Source organism: Grammomys surdaster, unplaced genomic scaffold, assembly GCF_004785775.1.
Source record: "Grammomys surdaster isolate TR1022 unplaced genomic scaffold, NIH_TR_1.0 335, whole genome shotgun sequence".
Lineage (NCBI taxonomy): Eukaryota > Metazoa > Chordata > Mammalia > Rodentia > Muridae > Grammomys > Grammomys surdaster.
The window spans coordinates 1473534-1493714 of NW_021604754.1; the positions used below are offsets into that span (position 1 = coordinate 1473534).

General features: G+C 40.1%; 1 protein-coding gene across 1 annotated transcript in view; it reads right to left on the reverse strand.

The window, feature by feature from the left end:
- Positions 1 to 20181, reverse strand: part of Met (MET proto-oncogene, receptor tyrosine kinase) — a 104096-nt gene that overhangs the window by 75220 nt on the left and 8695 nt on the right. The window contains exons 2-3 of the mRNA XM_028778432.1: positions 5667 to 5715; positions 1033 to 2249 (exon numbers count right to left, since the gene is read on the reverse strand). Coding sequence (XP_028634265.1) covers positions 1033 to 2235 — 1203 coding nt within the window. The 5' untranslated portion in view covers positions 2236 to 2249; positions 5667 to 5715. The remainder of the gene's footprint in view (positions 1 to 1032; positions 2250 to 5666; positions 5716 to 20181) is intronic.

The window sequence follows — 20181 nt, forward strand, 5'->3', positions numbered from 1 at the left end:
GGGTCCCTGTGTTAGGAGGCACAGCTATGTTCTATGTGTAAATCTAGGTTCAACACAACAACTTCTAAGATTGAAATGGACCCCCTAGGTTGGTGCTCTTTATCTGTCACAAAGTGATCAAGGGGCTAGCAGAAAAATAATTTTCTACTTATAGGTGGCAAATTCTACTTTATTTAAATAAAACCACAAATAACTTTCCTATGCTTTCCTGTGAAAATACCATTTTCAACGATCATCAATCCAAAACAAAAAGTATTGGGCAGGAATTCAAGTCTAAGCTTTAAAGTAATTTATTCTTTTAGTTATATTAGCCTGTCTGTCTGTCTGTCTCTCTGTCTCTCTCTGTCTCTCTGTGTGTGTGTGTGTGTTTGTGTGTACATTGGTTTTTTTTTTTGTGTGTGTGTATGTGTGTACATTGGTTTAGTTCTGTGTGTGTGTGTGTGTGTATGTGTGTGTGTGTACATTGGTTTAGTTTTGTGTGTGTGTGTGTACATTGGTTTAGTTGTGTGTGTGTGGGCACATGGAAGCCAGCAGTGAGACTTGGCTATCACCCGCTAGGAACCTGTTTTTTATTTATTCATTTGAGACAAGGTCTTTCTCTTTGGCCTGGAGACTGCCAATTAGGCTCGGTTGGCTGACCAGTGAGGCCAAGACATTTCTCATATTAGTGCTGGGATTACAAGTGTAGGCTGCCACACCTGTTTTGTTTTTTTTTCACATGGTTTCCTGTAATGCAACTCTACCCCCATGCTTACACAATAAACATTTCACTGACTGAACTACCTCCTCAATTCTACATTAACTTCATAAGATACTGTTTTAATCATCGATCAAGATCAATTTCTTAATTATCTTACAAAGAAGTTGTGAATATTTGAATATTTACAAATATTCATCAACCACAAAATATTCTTTTTCCTTATACATTTCCCAAAGTATTCTAATTCCATATATATATATATATATATATATATATATATATATATATATATATATATACCTAATTTTAAGTGAGAAGCCTATTTGACTTACCCTATTGAAACAGTGCTCATGGTTGGGTCCATAAAAATGCTGGAGACATCTCACATTGTTTTTGTTGACAATCTTGTTGAAGAAGTCGTTGACATATTTGATGGGAAACGCACAGACTGCTGATCGATTCATGGGTTCAGCAGAATCTGGCTTGCTTTGTGCAAACACCCCATAGAGAATGTCATCAGACTGGCTGGCTCCTATTTGCTTAGCAAGATTGGGCCCCGGTTTACTGACATACGCAGCTTGGAGGATATTAAACACTTCTTCCCTTGTGGATCTCTTTCTTCTTTTTTCTGTCAGAATACATTCCAGAGGCATTTCCATGTAGGAGTGCAACCCAGAGTCTACAGAACAGAACCTGATTATTCTTGTATGAAAAGTCTGAGCATCTAGGGTTTCCTTTTGGACAGTCAGAAAGTAAATAAAATGGTTGCTTTCGAAGGCATGTATGTACTTTATGGGATAGGAATCTCGGAATTCTGGTAAGACATCGATATAGGACTGGTCTGTCAAAAACTTAAAACCATCTTGGGTTTCCTTCATCCGTCTCACTGATATTGAATGCAATGAATAATCAGGAGGGTAAGAAGAATTTATCGTATTCCCCACAAAGAAATTGACGAACCGGTCCTTTTCAGACAGGAGGACTTTGGCTCCCAGGGCACTCACTACACAGTCAGAACACTGGCCTGACTCTTCATCCACAGTAGGAGAGAACATGCAGTGAACCTCGGACTGTACGTCAGCAGAATTGTCAGGAGGAAGGACATGCCGCTGGCAGGTCCCTCTGTTGACATTGCCACAGCTAATGAGTTGATCGTCATAGTATGTGTCAACAAGCAGAGCCATATTGATGTTGTCTTTCCAAACACCTCCCGATGAATTGGCTTTGCTGCTGCAGTCCTGACAAGGAGAACAATCTGGGTGTTCCAACACGGGCCCGGTCTTGAACTCAGATACCTTCTGAAGGTCTTTGTCATTTAAAACATAAATGTAGTTTGTGGCTCCGAGATAAATATGATGGCCATGTAGGATGACATTCTGGATGGGGCTTTCTGCGGTGAAGTTGGGAAGCTGATACTTCATGTTCATGTTCATCTCAGACTTCACTAGGGCCTCCTTGCACTCCCCATGGCTCCTCGGCACCAAGGTCAACAGCAGCACCAGAATCCCAGATGCCAGCACGGTGGGAGCTTTCATTGTGAGGAGTTGATCTGCCAAGACACATTCAGGCAAGAGCCCTTTAGTCATCATTAGAAACAAAGAGAAAAATGGAAGCATGACTCCAGCTTCGATATCAGAAATAACATTTCCTAACTGGATTTTTTTTTTTTACATAGAATGAAAAGAAAAACTGCTAGCTAGCTTCACATAAAGATGCATTGTAGGGCTGGACACGACTCCACATAGTTTAATTTTAGAAGTCAAGCCACGAACGAGTAATTTTCCAGGACCATTATGTGATGGCAAACAATGTTCTGTGTTGAGGCCATGCAGCAACTGAGAGGCATTCAGCAGCTCAATAAGAAACATAGCACACTCTGTCTTAACCCCTTGCTGGTTGCTTAATGTGGTTTCATATCTGTGGCTAATGACTAGGTTGATACTTAAACTTTCTTGGTTAGTCAAGTAAAGGAACTGTGGCTCAGATTCATTTATTCGAGAAATCACAGGAGGCATTGTTTCCTTGCGAGCATGTAGAATTACTAGGCTAAAATTAGCTTCCTTTTGGAAGAAAACAATCATAAATCCTAGAAGCAAGTGATCACATGCTGTTTATAGGCTGTGTGTGTGTGTGTGTGTGTGTGTGTGTATAGGGAAAAGGTATGGTTACAATTTGGCTATAGTTAACCTATTGTTTCAGACAGACAAATGTTTAATGCAAGATCACCAGGACTTCAAAACAAGCAGCAGGCTGAAATGTGTAAAAGTAAAATTTAATCTTCGGAACTGAAGTTTTAGAACTATTTCCCAGGAAAAAAAAAAACAACATATTGTTCATTATCAAGTCAAAACGCTCCTTAGTAAAAAAGAACATTATTTCAGTATTCTGTGGTATGCAATTGGAGCAGTTTTTCTCCCAGGGATCATGACTGATTTGTTCTTCCATTTTGAAAAATATAAGGGGCACAGGCTAAAACCATGTAAACTCTACTGATAATAGTTGTGGGCAGGGGTTGGGTATTGTTTTGTAAAAGAAAGGTTTTAGAATGAAAGCTAATTACCTAACACTGTGTTTTCTGACAGGGCTAAATAATGCTCAAACCCATATTTGGCATTATAGTGATGGCAAAGACTACTAACCTTGGATCTACGAAACCACACCAAAGTTACCAAGTGACTAATATGTGCATATCTCTATGCTTGCAATCTAGAAAATGGAAAACGGCACATGGTCCCTGCCTTTCAGTGAACCTCAAAAATGGCTACTATATAACACACATAGACTGACTATACTATCTGGCATTAAGACACCCCATATAGGACAAACCCCAAACCACAAGCATCAAGAGCGAGAGAGATGGTCCCTGTATGAGATAATGATATGAGGAACAGGCACATGTTCATCATGTCACGAGGTCCAGAAGAGGGAGGACAGCATCTGTATGACTCATTACTGTATTTCAATAATTGGGTACAGAGAAGCCTGGAACACCACTTGGCATTAAACTAATGTATACCGAATCTCTGTGTAAATAAAAGATAAGCAGTAGGTTCAAAAACAAGAACCTTACTCCATACTTTCTGACATTGGTTCTCTTGTATTTCTAAAAATTAGGAGTTTTAAAGAAACGGTTGGCCAGCAAATATAATGGCCTGGAGTGAAGTAAAAAAGGGCTAGAAGCAATACAGTGCCCCTAAGAACAGAAAGAGACAATGAGGCATAGTTCAGTATGTAGCATTCGACACCTGGATACACCAAATAAAAGGAAGGTAAGATGATCGGGAGTCATCTGGGCAGGAGTAGACTGAGTTACACCGGCATGGCAGGCAGCAATAGGAAGGTGGCTAAAAGATTCGGATTTTAAGCATGCCGAGTTTAATTATGTAATGGGAACCAAGTAAGGTCTACCATAGGAATGATTAGGAGGGTTCGTGTTATTTATCAGGAATCCGTTGCTTGGAGTATATGGAAAATGAACTTTCTGAGCAGATGGAACATCTATGCCAAGGAAGCAAGGTGAATAATGAAAGGCTTCTGAGGAAAGTGGCCATTATGGATGAGGGCTGTGACTGGTCCAGGTGAGACACATCTGCTTTGACTGATACAATAGGAAGCAGAATCAGGAAGGGATGCAAATCCAAGACTCGGTGTACTTGATACTTCTGAGATAGAAATAAACCAAAAAAGCGATAACTAAAACCTAGGTTGGTATGCTTGTCACGGTGGCACTAGATGAAAAAGGAGATGGCCAGGGAATTAAATCTGGGTGAATACCTACATTAAAAGAACTAAATGAAGAGTCAAGAAAGCTCAGGTCATTGAGACATCAAGAGCCAGCTTTGTTTCAGTATCATAGAAGTCAGGCGAGGGTCTCAAGGGGCACTTAGCTCATACAGGAAAGAACTATTTGTTGACCTTCAAAGAGTGGTTTCAATAAATTTACAGTAGCTGTAAAGGTGCACAGGAATGTGTAGTTTGAGGAAGTAGAATGTACACCCAAGAACAAGCAGAAGACAACAGTAATTGTTTGGATTTCACTGTTAAATTGTAGGAAGGATGGATGTATGCTTATTTGCAAGACTTTCCCTTCTTTAACTAACACTGCTTCAGTACCAATAAAAACACGGTGCCCTGCTCTGGAAAGCTCATAGTCCACTGGTAGAAGCAACGAGTAAACTAGCAGACAGCTGTGTGAGTTGGGAGGAAACTAGAGTGTAAATGAGGTTAGAACTCATTCCTCAAGGACAGTGAATGAGGTGTCCTCACAGACACAGTGGTTTCGTGCAGAGCAGAGAACCAGTGGGGAGCGTGTGGCCCAGGCAGCATGGTGGCAAGTAGTAGAGTCTGGGAAGTGGGGTGACAGGCACAAGTGAGAGATAAAGCTGATGACGCAATATTCCAAACAAGTATTTCCAAGATTCCAGGAACATAAGAGAGGCCACAGTGTCCATGTAGAAATCCATGTAGAGCCAGAGAGGAGAGGTTATGTAACAATACAGCAGTAGTGAAGATTCAGAACATAGTAACTCCATGGTCTACAAGTAAATCAGACTACATGAACATGTGTTTCAAGAAATGGATGTAAAGGAGGAACTAGGGATTTCAGCTAGAGGAAGAGGTGCAAAAATAACCAAAGCAGAGCATGCAAACGGAGCCCAGCAAGAAATTAAAAAGAGCACCGTTAAGCTGTCTTACCTTTAAGGTAAGATAAAACTGACATGGTGTGACTACCACTTCACATGCATGAAAGAGAAGAAACCTAGGGTAGACAGTTGAGGACACAGCGGTCTTCGGGGTCCCTGTGGAGGTATCTTGTTGTCAATATAGGCTTTGAGGGGATGTGTAACAAAGCCAGAAAACCACAGTTATACCAGAGAGCAAAGAAAAGCTTCAGTAAGATAAATTACTGGAAGAGATATACGCCATATAATAATAAAACCAACAAAAATTTGCATTGTGTGCTTACCACATGCCAGTCGTTCTGCTAAACCATCAGACTTCTCTCCACAAACATCCTGTAAAGAAGGAAGTATGATTATTATCCTCTTCTGGACGAGCATTCTTGACAGAAGCCACCCAGTGTGAACCAAGACTCAATTCTATGCCTAACACACAGTACCCCACACTCAGATGCTTCATTAACACTGAGAGAGATCACAGCCTGAGCAGACGTTCCTCCATCAGAGCTCTGATCCCAGCCCTTCTCTGTCTTGCTATGTGACTTAAGGTCACTCACCCACCTCTGCACCCACAGTTTAATATTCTCATATGATTTATTTTAAGTATAAAAAAGAGAGGATAGTTTGAAGATACTTGGCCATTTTAGAGTATATTTGAAGACAAGAATTGAACTTACTATTTTTATGTGTATTTCTCATTGTTCTGAAATATGCTAGAACATTTTTTTGATGTCAGTGAGAGAAACAAGAAGGAATAAAAAGTAAGGATTGGAGAAAAATTGTTGTATTAGTCCAGAGTACATTTTATGAAAAACTGTTTTTTCTTAACATGACACATGTCAATATATCTTCCAAGAATGAGAACACTATTTCTATATTTTCTTCAAAAAAACCTTAAGTAAATAAATGAATGCTTATTTCCTAAGGGAAGGTCAAACAATTTTATAACTCATTTGCATCCAAGTTGACCCATTAATGCAGTATTGAATGTGCATGGCTTTTAGATTTTCTCTTGTGAAAGAAGCTTCAGAATTATCTTTATTCTGTTTTTACCATCTGAGGAGTTACCTATGTTTTTAAACTAAGACTCGTGTTCTAAGGTCTATACGTAGGCACTCACTGTGCCAATGCTTAATGAGCTGGATTTCAGCAAATGTACGAATGAGGTTTTGTTATCTCATTGGAGAGGACGGCAAATCAAAAGTAAACTAGCAGGGAAGATGGATGCTCTTAATCACTTAACACATGCCATTTCCTGGATCATTCCAGTTAATTAAGACCTTTCCCTGTTTACAGAGGTGTGTGTTGGTGAGAGCAAAGTGCCATGTGCAGACTCTGGTGCCTAGTGCACAAACATATACTCTGGTCAGGTGCATTATGGGACCCACCTCATTTCTGAAGGTGGCACTCTTTGAATTCCTTGATGGGTACATGTTAGCACAATGTCTGGCCCAGGGTAAATCAATGAGTGTTCTCTAGTATCACTGTTTGTTCATAGACTCAGAAAACATGGATGGGTATCTATGATGTTTCAGATACCAAGAAGAGGACTGAAGAGTCGAAGGTGATTGAATTACTTTGTGTCAGTGAGAACACAGAGTGGTGGGAAACAGAGACAATCACACAGCAGTTTAAACTCAAGGTGAGAAGTTCAAAGAAGGGAACTGTAGCCAGGCTGTAGAGTTATGTGAACTTAGCAATCAATTACAGTGTTTTCCTCGTAGTGCATTCATAATCCCGAGTAGCAGAATCTAGCTTCAGTTGTGGCACCGGAGCTAAGTGGTATGACCCAGAGCAAGTCACGGAACTACTTGGGCTTCAGCATCTTTCCAATTTGTAGAGTGAGTTTTGAACCAGTAACATGCTTAAGTCCCCAGGTACTGGCTTAGTTACACCTACTTTGTGAGTTTCTTCCCAACTTGTATTTCAGTGACCTTATCTTGACAACTAAAAATCAGCACGATAGAAGTGTTGTTTCATAGGAATTGGCAAATATTGCACATTACAGCTTTGTCCTCCTACCCGGGGATGGTTATGAAATATTTACTGGCATTCCTGAAATGAACCAAATCAACTCCAAAGTATGTTCCAACTTAACAATTCTGATCTTTGGGGCTTCTTTTCTATAATTACCCCTCTCCCCAATGCTATCAACCTGAATATATGAGAATCATGTTTACCTCATGACTCCAACTTTCTCCCTTAGCTCTATGACAAACTGGGCTATGCCAGAAATTTTAATGTTTATGATGGCAGTGACTTCAGAAATATTCTCACTTCCATATATTTCCATCTTGATCCATTAAATCCTGTAATGTGTCTGAATCAGACTTTCAACACAGAATGTGTTTCTCTCTATTTCTTTTCCTCTTTTTTCCTTTTTGAAATAGTGCTAGCCATTTAGCTGATTTTTTTTTGACTAAATGGAACATACAAAGATGAGTCAACCAACTGACTAATTCATTCCCTTGAAATGTGCACATAGCAGATGAAACCGAATCACCTATAAAACATTTCCTTATTTCTCTGCAGTTGGTAGCAAGAATACGCTCACTGAACAAACATTTCCTAGGAATGAGCACCTCTGTGCCATCTTGGTCATAAAGCCTGTGGCATTTAGGAGTCTCTTCATCAAAGACAGCTTGTTAATTATGAATTTGGGCTCAGCACAACCTTCCAACCCACCATTCAACTCGTTTCTACTACCTATCTGTTTCTAGTTTTCTCGACCCTGCTTTGGTCACAGCATTCCTTCCAAATCTAGCAATAGGTTTCTACTGAGCAGCATCTATGCCTGATAACAATTCTATCAGCAGCAAATGCGTAGTGTTGAATTTAAGGACTGATTCCTCAAAGAAAATCTCAGCAGGTATAATGGGACATTTACATTTTTTAAAGGAGAGAAAACTTCATAAACTTTGACACAATTAATTGTGCTTTAGGAACAGATTTTTCTCAGAAGTCACATGATACATTACTCTGTTGAAAGCACCTTCTAGAGTTTACAAGATATACTCAGTTATATAATTTTCCTAATTATAGTCATAAGACAAACATTATTCTGATTTTTTTCAGATGACATGTGTGTTCAAAGAGAATGTAATGTTATCTAATGGTACACATAGAATCAAGGTCCCCTTAGTATTTCTAAATTTTCAAAAATACACGATGCTTGTTTGAACTGTGCTTAATTAGTTGCAATTCTAGGGAAAAGGTTGTACTCAAAAGTCATTTTGCTTAAGTGAACACTTATTTATATCTGCTCAGCCCCTATTGTTTCTTCCTCTGGCAGCTCTTTTGAAAACCCTCACTACTCCATCTACTGAGGTTGCCTATCAATCATGATGCTCACTTCTCACTGCAGGGAGAGGATGCTCACCAGACTGGCTTTTCAATGAGCTCTAGTCTTCTGAGCCAGTGCTCAGTCAGGGTGAACATATGACCAAAGCAAGGACAACCATATGGATGCTGGCAGAGAGTCACTCATGTTCAGAGATTCCAAACGTTACAGATGATACCACCTTGGAGTGTCTGAGGACCATCTTTGTTACTGTGTGGGGAGAGCCAGCCTGAGTGTGAAGCTGATGCTATAGGCAGAAGAGTCTGAACATGGAGAGACAGAGGTTCTCACTAACATCTGTATCCCACCAGGTTTTAAGCACACATGAGTTAGTGAGATAGTTTCTTTCATTCTTCCCTTTTGGTCAGCAGTTTCATAACAATTCCTTTATTCCTTGCAAATCACAAACAAACAATATGCTATAAAAAAAATACTTACGGACTTGGGAAATTATACATAAGGTCAAATGCATAAAAGCAACTTTACATAAAATACTCAAAGATCAGGCATGTTATGACTGTATACTACATAAAATATTCAAATAAGTGGGACAAAATGATTTCTTTGTGTTTTTGAGCAATTACTCGTAAACACCTCAGCTGGTATACTGGAAACATGTTCATCAGCTCAGATTTCTAAGGTGGTATACTTTTATTTTTTTCCTACTATGCATTTTTGAAGTAGAATATGTAGCATGAATGAGCTCAAGATGAAAATAATGTATCCAAATAATGATCTAACATACAAAACTACGAAAGATGTCAATATGTTTAATTATATAAAGAGAATTTGTTATTCTGAGAAATGGCTGAATTGCCATATTGAAGAAGCTAAACCATAAAACCAATCACTGCTCCATCTAAGAGGGCTTGCAAGAATGACATCCTCAGGAATACTTATAGCCCTCTATAAATTGATATTCTTTCCGTTAGCTTTAAAGGTAAAAGGCTTGCCATGCATGTGTGAAAACCTTAGGTGATTCCTAGAACTCATATAAAGTGATGAGGTAACATGCCTGTTTATAATCACCAGAGACCCTGTCCAAGATAAGAAGTGGAGACATGAGACTATTCAGAAGTGGGTATCCAGCTAGCCGGGTACGCACAGTGATAAACAAACAAACAAACAAACAAACAAGACCCTATCTCAAAGAAGATAAATGATTAGGACCAACTCCAAGGTTAACTTCCAACCTCTGCATAATTACTATGCATGTGTCAACTCCACCAGACAAGAAAACAAAGGATCATGACAATAAAGTTATAGCAGCACGATTCTAATGCATAGAAATAAATAGCACTGGGGGGTGTGGGGAACATGAGTAACCACTGGAAAGTTCCAGAAACCGGAGATTTGAGAGGCTCCCAAGACCCAATGAGGATGATATTAGCTGAAATACCCAACAGCAGGGAGATAGAACCTGAAGAAACCATCTCCAGTAGACAGACATCCCAGTGGAGGGATGGGGCCACCCACCCATCTAAAAATTTTTAACCCAGAATTGTCCCTGTCTAAAGAAATACAGGGACAAAAATAGAGCAGAGGCTGAAGAAAAGGCCATCCAGAGACTGTCCCACCTAGGGATCCATCCCATCTGCAGATACCAAACTCATTCACTATTGCATCTTGCAGACAGGAGCCTGGTATGGCTCTCCTCTGAGAAGCTCTGCCAACCCCTGACTAAGACAGATGCAGATATTTAGAGCTAATCACTGGACTGAGCCCAGAGATCCCAATGGAAGAGTTAAGGGAAGGACTGAAAGAGCTGAAGGGGATTGCAACCCCATAGGAAGAACAATATCAATTAACCAGGCCCCCTCAGAAACAGTGACTAACCACCAATCAGAGTTGAGGGACCCATGGCTCCAGCTGCATATGTAGCAGAGGATTGCCTTATCTGGCATCACTGGGAGGGGAGGTACTTGGTTCTGCGGAGGCTTGATACCCCAGGGAAGGGAGATGCTAGAGGGTTAGGTGGGAGTGGGTAGGTGGATGGGGAAGCACGCTTTTAGAGACAAAGAGGATATGGGGTGGGGGGTTCATGGAGGGGAGACCGAGAAGGGGGATAACATTTGAAATGTAAACAAGTTAAATGATTAATAAATTTTAAAAAAGGGGAAATAAAAGAAAGAAATTTCTAATGACATTTCAAATACTGGTTTTGTAATCAGGCACACTACATGGTGTTACACAATACTGAACAGATATTTGTAAGCATTCATTATATGACTCTCAGTTGTCCAGATACTGAAAAGTTCTGTTGATTTGAGAACAGCAGGATAAACTCCATACCTTAAGTCTGTAGCCTAAATCAAAATGTAAAGGAAACCACTGGACTGTTGAAAAAAAAGCAACTTTTACAACTTTTTTTTTCTCCTGGATTTTTACCCCTATGCCTCTAGATTAACTACCGTGTATAGTAATAAAGACAATTCGCATTATCAAAATCCTTCCAGTGCAGTTTAACCCTTTAAGTATGATCCTACAGAAGAACAGCAGCATGACATGGAAAATCTGGAAGCTTCCCTCTATCTCTTTAACCACCATTGAAAATCACTGTTGTGAGAGTGCCTTGGGCTTGGGATTGTTCCATGTCTAACCTTTTCTTTCCTTCCCTCCCTTCTCCTCTCCCTTTCTTTTACTGTTTCCATTTCTCCTCCTTCCCTCGCTCACTAGAGATTGATCCAAAGCCTTAAGGATACTAAGCCAATGACCTACCAGACAGCTACCTCCCAAGCCCAAGATACTCTGACAATAATGATTTCCAATGTTGGGCTAAAGGGACAGAAGAAAGCTTCAAGATTTTCCAGTCCCTCCAACTGCTCTTTGGTAAGATTATAATTACATTCTGGAAAAGAGGTAGGGTGTGGAGGGGAGAGTGAGTGGAAGGAACTTAGATACTGGTGGATATGAATCTGCTTTGCCCCTTCATGTAGCCTGGCCTGAGGGCCAGTTTCTTTTGTTTCCACCTTGTGGATTGGCCATGAGGGTCTTAAATAAATTACGGGCTACACTGGCATTCATTTATGCAGCACACACTGACACCTAGTAAATGTACCACCTCTGCTTATTATCCGGAGCTGTGCCTTAGCTGGTCCTGCCAGCTCCCAATAGAAACGAGGAAGTTGGCCAGTGCTCTGGGAGAGACCACGCTGAATACCTGCCCAGTGTTTCATTCCTTCCTTCTCTCTACAAGTTAAGTAGACTATTTGTGATTTCCTCATCCTTGGCCATCTTGTGGTTTTCCTCTAACTCAGTTTCAAGCTCTTGAAGTCCTTAAAGTTCTTCCAAGACAGAGGCTACAGTAAGAGCCAAAAAGGAGCCATTAGTTTAAAGAGTAAGCCCATATCCCCACAGAGATTTAGGAAGTGAAGATGTAGGAGAGCCAGTTACATTTGAATCTCAGATACTGGGTTCTTTTTTAGTGTAAATATCCAGTCCCATGGATGCATTTAAATCACAAACCTAGTGGTAAACATGTAGAGAAAAATAAAGGAGGGACCAGCTTTTGAAACCAACACAACTTTGGAACAAAACGACTTGGGTAGGATCTATTTATCTTGGGAGTAGAACAATTTTCTGTCTTTTGTTTGCCTGCTTTCTTGTGTTCCTTCCTTATTAATTAATTCATTTATTTGTACCAGAATTTGAACCAAATGTCTTGTATATGTGAGGCAAGCGTTCTGCGATACAGAAAAACCCCAGCCCTTTATCTGTTACAAGACAGGCTTGCTGTATTGTCCATGAGGTCTTCAAACATTCTCTGTGGTCTAGGCAGACCTTAAACTTGATCACTCTCTATTTCAGTTTTCTCCATAGCTAGGAATAAGACACATACCACCAGGCCTGACTCAGTTTTTAAAGAGTTTGTTTCCCTAACACGTACATATTTTCAAACTGTGCATAATTTCCTATTTTTATTTTGTTTTTGCTCCTATTAAATATCTAAAACATGTTTTAAATATGGTCAATATGGTAACGAGCTCATGAAATGATTTAAAATATTATATGAAGGTGTAACTGTCAAAGGGCATAAACTTTCTTTTAAAGAGAAAAGTTGTAATGAAGAGAGCAACTTGCACATTACATGAAATTTCATAAAAAGATCTGTATATTTCTTAAAGATTCAGCTATAGATGTCTATAGAAGTAATCAAGTTAAACTTGGCACTAGAATAATATACAAGTGTTATAATGAATGGGACTAGAGCCCCATATAATGATGGGGTTTAGAGCCACCCCTTCTGGGGTATTATACAAGTGTTTCACTAAAGAGAGCTAGTGTTTTTGTTCTGATTATTATGCGGTTATCTCAGCCCTTCTCCTGATCAACATTTAAGTTGAAAATGACAGACTTTTAGCCTAAGGAAAAAAAAGCCAATTGTGCATTTTCTACTTTCAATATATGATTAAGATCATTGTCCAAGCCTGATATGGCAAGAGTAAAGATAAAAAGAATAGAATACTATTCTATCCTCAAGATTTTGTCTCATAAATTCATAATCTGTTAGCAAACATCTTTGTTCTTAGAAGAATGGCTGACAACATGCAACTTCTGGGAAAAAGGAATAAATGGACATTTGTTTTACTATTGTGCATGTTGTAAAGAAAAATACCACTCAGAACATTCATTGAATTGTCAGAGTCCCGATTGATGGACAGGCATCTACCCTGTTAATAAATGGTAACTCATACAAGAACATTTCATTATCCTTGAAAATGTGGAGGTTGAAATTCCCCATTGTTGAGAACATGCTAAAGGGCTTGAAACCAAAAGCAAAGGTTTCTTTTTCCCCCTTTCAGTCTAATAGATGAATGGAAGTTTATAATTCAGATCGCGTAGATGCCCTACCAGATTTTACTCAGTTAAGCCGGGAATACTGAATACAATAAATCCACAGATCACATCTTTCTGTATATGCAAGTTAAAATAAATTAAGCCTAGCAACCCTTTCCTGCTACATTCATACCAGAGTTTGGAAAAGATGAACCTGTTTAGGCAGTCGGAACGTAGACTGAGAGGAAGACACATACAGAGGAAGCTAAAACATTGCTCACCAGTGAATCAGACATTCCCTCCTCTGTGTGGGGGTAGGGAGTGGAAAATGTCCTGGACATAAGGCATGTTCTAGTTCCAAATGGGGGAATCGGTGCTTCGGTGGATTAATCCATCTTTTTCCTTCCTTTTTTCCTCCCTCCTTCCTTCCATCCCTTCCTCCCTTCATTATCCTTTGAGTGAGACAAGGTCCTGTTCCGTTGTTGTTCACGCTGGTCTCAAACTGTCCTTTTTGTCTGTGCTTCCTAGTGCTAGGATTATAGTCATGTAACACTATTGGCTGATCCATTTCCTCTGGGTTTTCAGAAGCCAAAAGTTAAACAGCTGCACAGGGAAACAGACAGTGAGTAGACCCAGTTTTGTCATGGTGGCTCTGTCACAAGGAAAGAGAAACCATGCATGGGGCAAGGGTGGAGACACCAGGGCTTGTATCAGGTGGGCCTTTCTGACTAATACTCTGTTCACTTCTGAACTTTGTTTGGCTCACATCTGAGAATGTTCCCTGGGAAGTTAACATCAGCAAGCAGACTCTAAAATCGAATGAATTAGGTCTAGGCTTTGAAGCTGCTGTACACAATAGTTTCTTTTCTCAGCATCGTAGAAATTGTGAAACTACTGTGAATGAATGTAATCACCAAACTTGGCTGTATTTGTCTACAAGTGGGGATTTTCATGGGTGAAAATAATGCAATTATATTGGAGCAAAAAAATCAAAAGCATACACACGTGGTGAGATCAATACATTAACAGAAAATAAAGAACTAAGCACATTTTCAACAAAATAAAAATTAGATACCTTTAAATGAGCAGAGAATGGCAAGCAAGCCAATCCCTTAGAAAGTAGGACAGGACAGAGAAGTAAATATGGAATCCTATTTCTAACATTCAGTAAACACCCTGGATGCTTGAAAAAAAAATCAATAAACCTAAAGGTTAGGACAACTTAAAAATAACTGTGCTCAGCATTGCATTTATATAACTGATCAATGGAAAATAACCGAGGGGCGTGTGTGTGTTTGTGTGTGTGTGTGCGCGTGTGTGTATGCAATCATGCTATTGTGAGTGTGGAAGATCTGTGTTTGAGGGAAAGAAAGAGCAAGAAGGGCGAATGGTCTTTTTAATGGCCCTTTTTACTTAGAGTCACTGTCAAAATGACTGGGAGTCCCATCCCCCATCTCTCCCCCAACCCCAGTAACATTGTCATAGGAGGAGAGGAACACATGGAGCTAAAGGTGGCTCAGTTGGTGATGGCTTAAGCTGGGACTTGACAGCTAAGGGCACAGGCACTTTGTGCAGTGAGGACAAGGTCTAGGGCTTTCCTCAGTGCAGCATCTGTGTGAGAGGGGCTGGCGTGGTTGAAACTGCCAAATCGCATTCACAGAAAGCCTCTCCTGCAGTTTGTTGAAAGCTATGCATTCTGTCTGTAGGTGGGAGTCAATGGATATGGCAATTAGTACATATATCCCATTTTAGTGACCGCATGGTGAGACTGAAGTGAGGAGGAGTCAAAGGCTGTGAGAGGTCATTCAACTAAGGGTCAAAGGGAATAAAGTGGGGACTCCCTAGCTTAGCATCTGTCTTCTTACCTTTATCAGCAGATGGTATAAAAATCCGTCTCCCCAGCACTAGTTTTGCCTGTCCAACCTCTACTCAGACTGAATTTCGTACATGTTCATTTAGGCCCGACTATGTGTTTGGCTTACATCAGTAAACAGACAAACAGTCCAGTTCTTATGGAAAGTACTTCCCATCAGGGGCATTCAGATGAGAATACACACAAGCATGCTGGATGGAGATAAAGTATATTAGAAGTTGATAGTCTGGATATTTGGACTGTCTCAAGGAAGAGTACAGGGAGAAGTCTTTGAGTCTGAAAATCTGTGTAGGTGACTTTTGCAGAAAAGAAAGAGGAAGGGAGCACTCAGCCAAATGACAGGGGAACAGAGATTTCTGAGCAGAGGTAAGAGAAATGAACAAGTGACACATTTGGTGAGTTTCCTCCTAAGCCTTGGCATCCAAAAGATGAGGTCTAGAAAGACAAAGAATCCGAACAGTAGAGCCCTCACAGGTCACTATGAGATTCTGGCTTTTGTTGGAATAAAATAAGAGCCCAATACAAGGTACGGATTGAGGGGGTGCTTATATATGAATGGAATCCCTTTGAGTGTGAGAGAGAGGACTGCTGGTAGCAGGGGGTTGTATGGCATAGGGGAGAGGCAATGAAGCCAGTGGCAGACTGCTTATGCATTTCAACAGTGACAGAAATAATATGTTTCCTTCTAGCTGAAGTGGCTGAATTGTGGTTATATTTTAAAGACCGAGAGAATGAAATTAAAATACTAGGTCTGTGAGTAAAAAAAATAAATAAAAAGAATTATAGATTTTATAATAAGGAGATTGGTTTTCCCAATTAATGGCAGAAAGTATTAGAAAAACCAGTGGGATTCAAGAAGACCAGAAGTTTGATGGGGATTTGGAGAAACCAGTGTGGTTGTGTTGTGTGAACAGATAAAGTACTATGTAAACAGCCAAGAGTTGTTGGGCATGTGGTGGGATATTAGAGTCTTAGAATGAAGGATGAAAATCTAGGCTAAAGAATTACGTTAAGAAGCTGTCAGCATGTAGATAGGGTGAAAGGAGATGGAGGTGGTTGAGAACACCATGATGATTAATCTTCAGGGTCAACTTGATTGAGTTTGGAAGCACTTAGGAGAGACACTTCTGCTTATGTTTGTGTGTTCCCAGAAAGGTAGGACAGGGTAGAAAAGACTTACCCCAAGTGTGGTATAGGTAAAATAGAAAGGGGAATGGGAGAAAGCAAGTTGAGTGCTAGCATCATTGCTTTCTGCTTCTTGAACGTCAACCCCATGTTCTGCTACCATGCTCCCCTGCCATGATGGGCTGTATTGCTGCAACCTACTAACTCCCCGACCAGAACAGTCCCCTTCTCCCTGAAGTTGCTAGCTGTTCGTCATTTTCTTAAACAAAAAGTCAAGAATACATTCTAAAAGGAACAGAACATAGGTGATAAGACCTGGAGAACTGAAGACTGGGGCCAACAAAGCTAACAGACCAGAAAAACAGGATGACTAAGTCAAGCTGAGGGAGCAGTTGGAGATCTTTGTGGTGCCTGTACTCAGCCCATGACACCTGCTCTCCAGTCCGTATCACAGATCAGTGTCTCTCATCTCCCAGATTTTCAAGTCATCATACTAAACTCTCGTATGTGAGTATTGTAGACTGTCTTATTGTTCAGCATAGCGCCATTTTTTAACCTGGATTGCTCCAGTTTCCTATCTGCTTTTATCTCTCCCCTCCTGTCTTGAGAATCTGTGCCAAAATGTACAAGAGACATTTTTTTTTTCTGAACAAAATTCAGATCATTTTGTTTCTATAGTTGAGTAGAAAGTCACCACCTTAGGAGAGCAGGGCATTTAAACTTTATGTAGGCTAAATATCCATAATCTAAAAATCAAGAATGCAAAATGCTCCAAAGTCTGCTATCCTCTGAGTACTGGCACACTTGCACACTTGAGACATTTTGAATTTTGGAGCATTTTTTCTTTATTTCAGATATTCACTCAGGAGATTCAGCTAGCAGATTCTACACATTCTAGAATCTGAAAGAAAACTCTAAAATTTTAATCATTTCTGATCCCACCCCTTTTAGATAAAGACTAACACTGCCTTTATTACAAAGGTATAAAGAAAAGTCGTGAATAGAGGAAACTTGGAGACACAGAGGCCAAGTCTGGATGATTTTTCAAGGCTAAGGCAGAACTTTCTAGAGGGATCGAAGAAATCAGACATACATCATGGACTGTAGTGTATCCCACATGGAAGAGAGCTGGAATAAAACAGATGTCCATTAGCTTTGACAGCGAGGAGCATTTCTTTGCCATATGGAGGAGACTAGTTGAGTGAAATGAGCTAGGGAAGGAACAAGGAGAGAAAACAGGTTAGGCGTGTATTTTTCAAGAACTCCCACTTAAAAGATAAGACAAGCCAGAGTGACTACTGGGGCAACTGTGGCTTCAAGATCCTATCAGCGCACCCTGCATCTGTGCTTTATTTCTTTTCTGAGGCAGCAGCTGGTTACCTGAGGACTGAATGAAAAATGGCCAAGGAGACTTAAACGATGGGAGGAGAGGGGGGCAAAAGGAGGGCATGGCGGACAGAGCAAGGCGATCAAAGACCTGGGGGAGAGCGGGCTCAGGGTCAGAGGTTGGAAAGACCACTCCCTCCCTGAGACATACTCAGAGACATAATGATGAGTCACGTGGAGACCAAATGTGTTTGTTACTCCCCATATATAAAAGGAGACCTTATACTGAGACCAAAGATAGCTGAGGACAACTGAGGACCTGAGAGGATGGTGAGAGTGTACAGTCATTGCAGTGGGCCCGGGGGAAGATGGGGCAGAGACCTGTAGGAGAGGAACTCGTTCTATGGACTGGGCAAAGCTTTCGGGATGCTCTCATCTTAAAGACCTTGGTGCCCGTTCCCACTGAGTGTGGAGGCTGAGCAGAGGAGCAGAAGGCTACCTGATTATGATCACTGTAGCAAATTCCTCTTGTTTACATAATGCAGTATTTCCCTGAACCTTTATTAAGACGAAATGTCAGTTTCTGATTATTGTTACTATTATTTCAGAATCAGATTTATCGAAATCTGGAAGAAATAACTTCTGGGGAAAGGAAAAAAACATCAAAACAGACACTCTTTACTCTTCAATAAAGGCAACAGGCCAAAGATCTTGAAGAAATGAATCAGATATAATAATCATCTAACTCTGAAAACTAAAACCGTTTAGGAATTAGGACGGAGCCTTGATGCTGAATTCCAGCCTACTTAATCACTTAGAATGTTTAATAGTAGTTGGAAAGTAATTCATCAACTTATGACACAGATTCAAGCGCTGTCACCTTTCATCTATATTAGGGAAACTGCCTGGGATTTTATCTGTACTTTTCTGGTGACTTAAATAGCATTTACTAAAAGCTCCTTGAAGACCAGTGCTTAAAACTCACTGGGTCTTGACATACAGATGTCAAGGGACAATCCAGATATGTGCAAGTGAGGCTGAAATAAAATTGAGAAGTCTCTTAATTTTGGCTAGTCACAAATGCATTTTTGAGAATCCCAAAATATATATTCATTTCTGCTTGAAGTTCTTCACCTGGCAACCAACAATCACAAATGTAATGTTGAAACCTAAAGATTCTTCTAGTTTTTAAATGATAAACATTTGTTGTCTTTGTGTTAACTAGATAGCAAGCAAAACTGCAGGCTCTTTGAGCCGTGTAGCCTTGACTTGGAGGTGGAAGAGAGAGGTTTATGTCCAAATGTGAGGCCAGGGTCAGATGATAACTGCCCATTTCACACTCTTAGAGAAGCAAGAATATGAGAAGTAAAAACAAAAAGACAGGAAGATAAGCTTTCCTCAAATGTAGATCACTGTCTAAATTTATTTAAAATATTAATTTCTCATTCCTGACACACTCTAGCATAGACTATTATGGTGAACCTCCAAAGAAAGGTTTCAATATACATCCTCAATGTACACTAACTCACAATCAGAACAGATGATATGTCAGTGGAAGATGACCATAGATATAGTTATTGAGACCATACATAGCTTTTGCTCACAATAGATTATTCATGCATTATAATGATTACATATGATCACATTTTTTTTCTGTGAAAGTGGTATAAAATATCATAATCTTGTGTGGTTTAATGCCAACAGCTTTCTCTGAAAAGATGAACTAGCCCCAGTGTAGAGGGTTAACTGTGGAGTACTTAGAAGATGCCACTGACAATTACAGCTGTGTTCCTGCCTTACGTTCCCGCTCTTCTTACTAGTAGACAAAGACAAGCTAGACTTGGAGGCCAGATCAAATCTGGATCATTACATTAGTAAGTTTTGTAATAGAATATGGAGGGCAGCTGACTTTATGGAGAAACGGTTTATTTGCCTCACAGTTTTGGAGGCTCATGAGTATGAAGGAGTTTTGGTGAGGATTTCATGGTGAACATCGGAAGACAATGGCTAGAGTCTATTAACCTGGGTGCTGACATATGAAGCCAGGAGTCAGAGGGACAGTGATGTCCCATAAGTCTCCAGTGAACTACATATTTCCTACTTCCACTCATCTTTTCAAGGTCTATGCCACCTCAACCTAGCTTTACCATATGGAACAAGTTCTTTATTCATGGACGTTTTGGGTGATGCAATCATATTCAAATAATAATACATAGGATAGTCTACCTTCTGTAAGAATTAAGCTATGTGTGACGGAAGAGAAGGAAAGCTTATACTCTACCCACAACCTGACGCTCGCACACGCACACATGCACGTGTGTGTGTGTGTGTGTGTGTGTGTGTGTGTGTGTGTGATTCCATT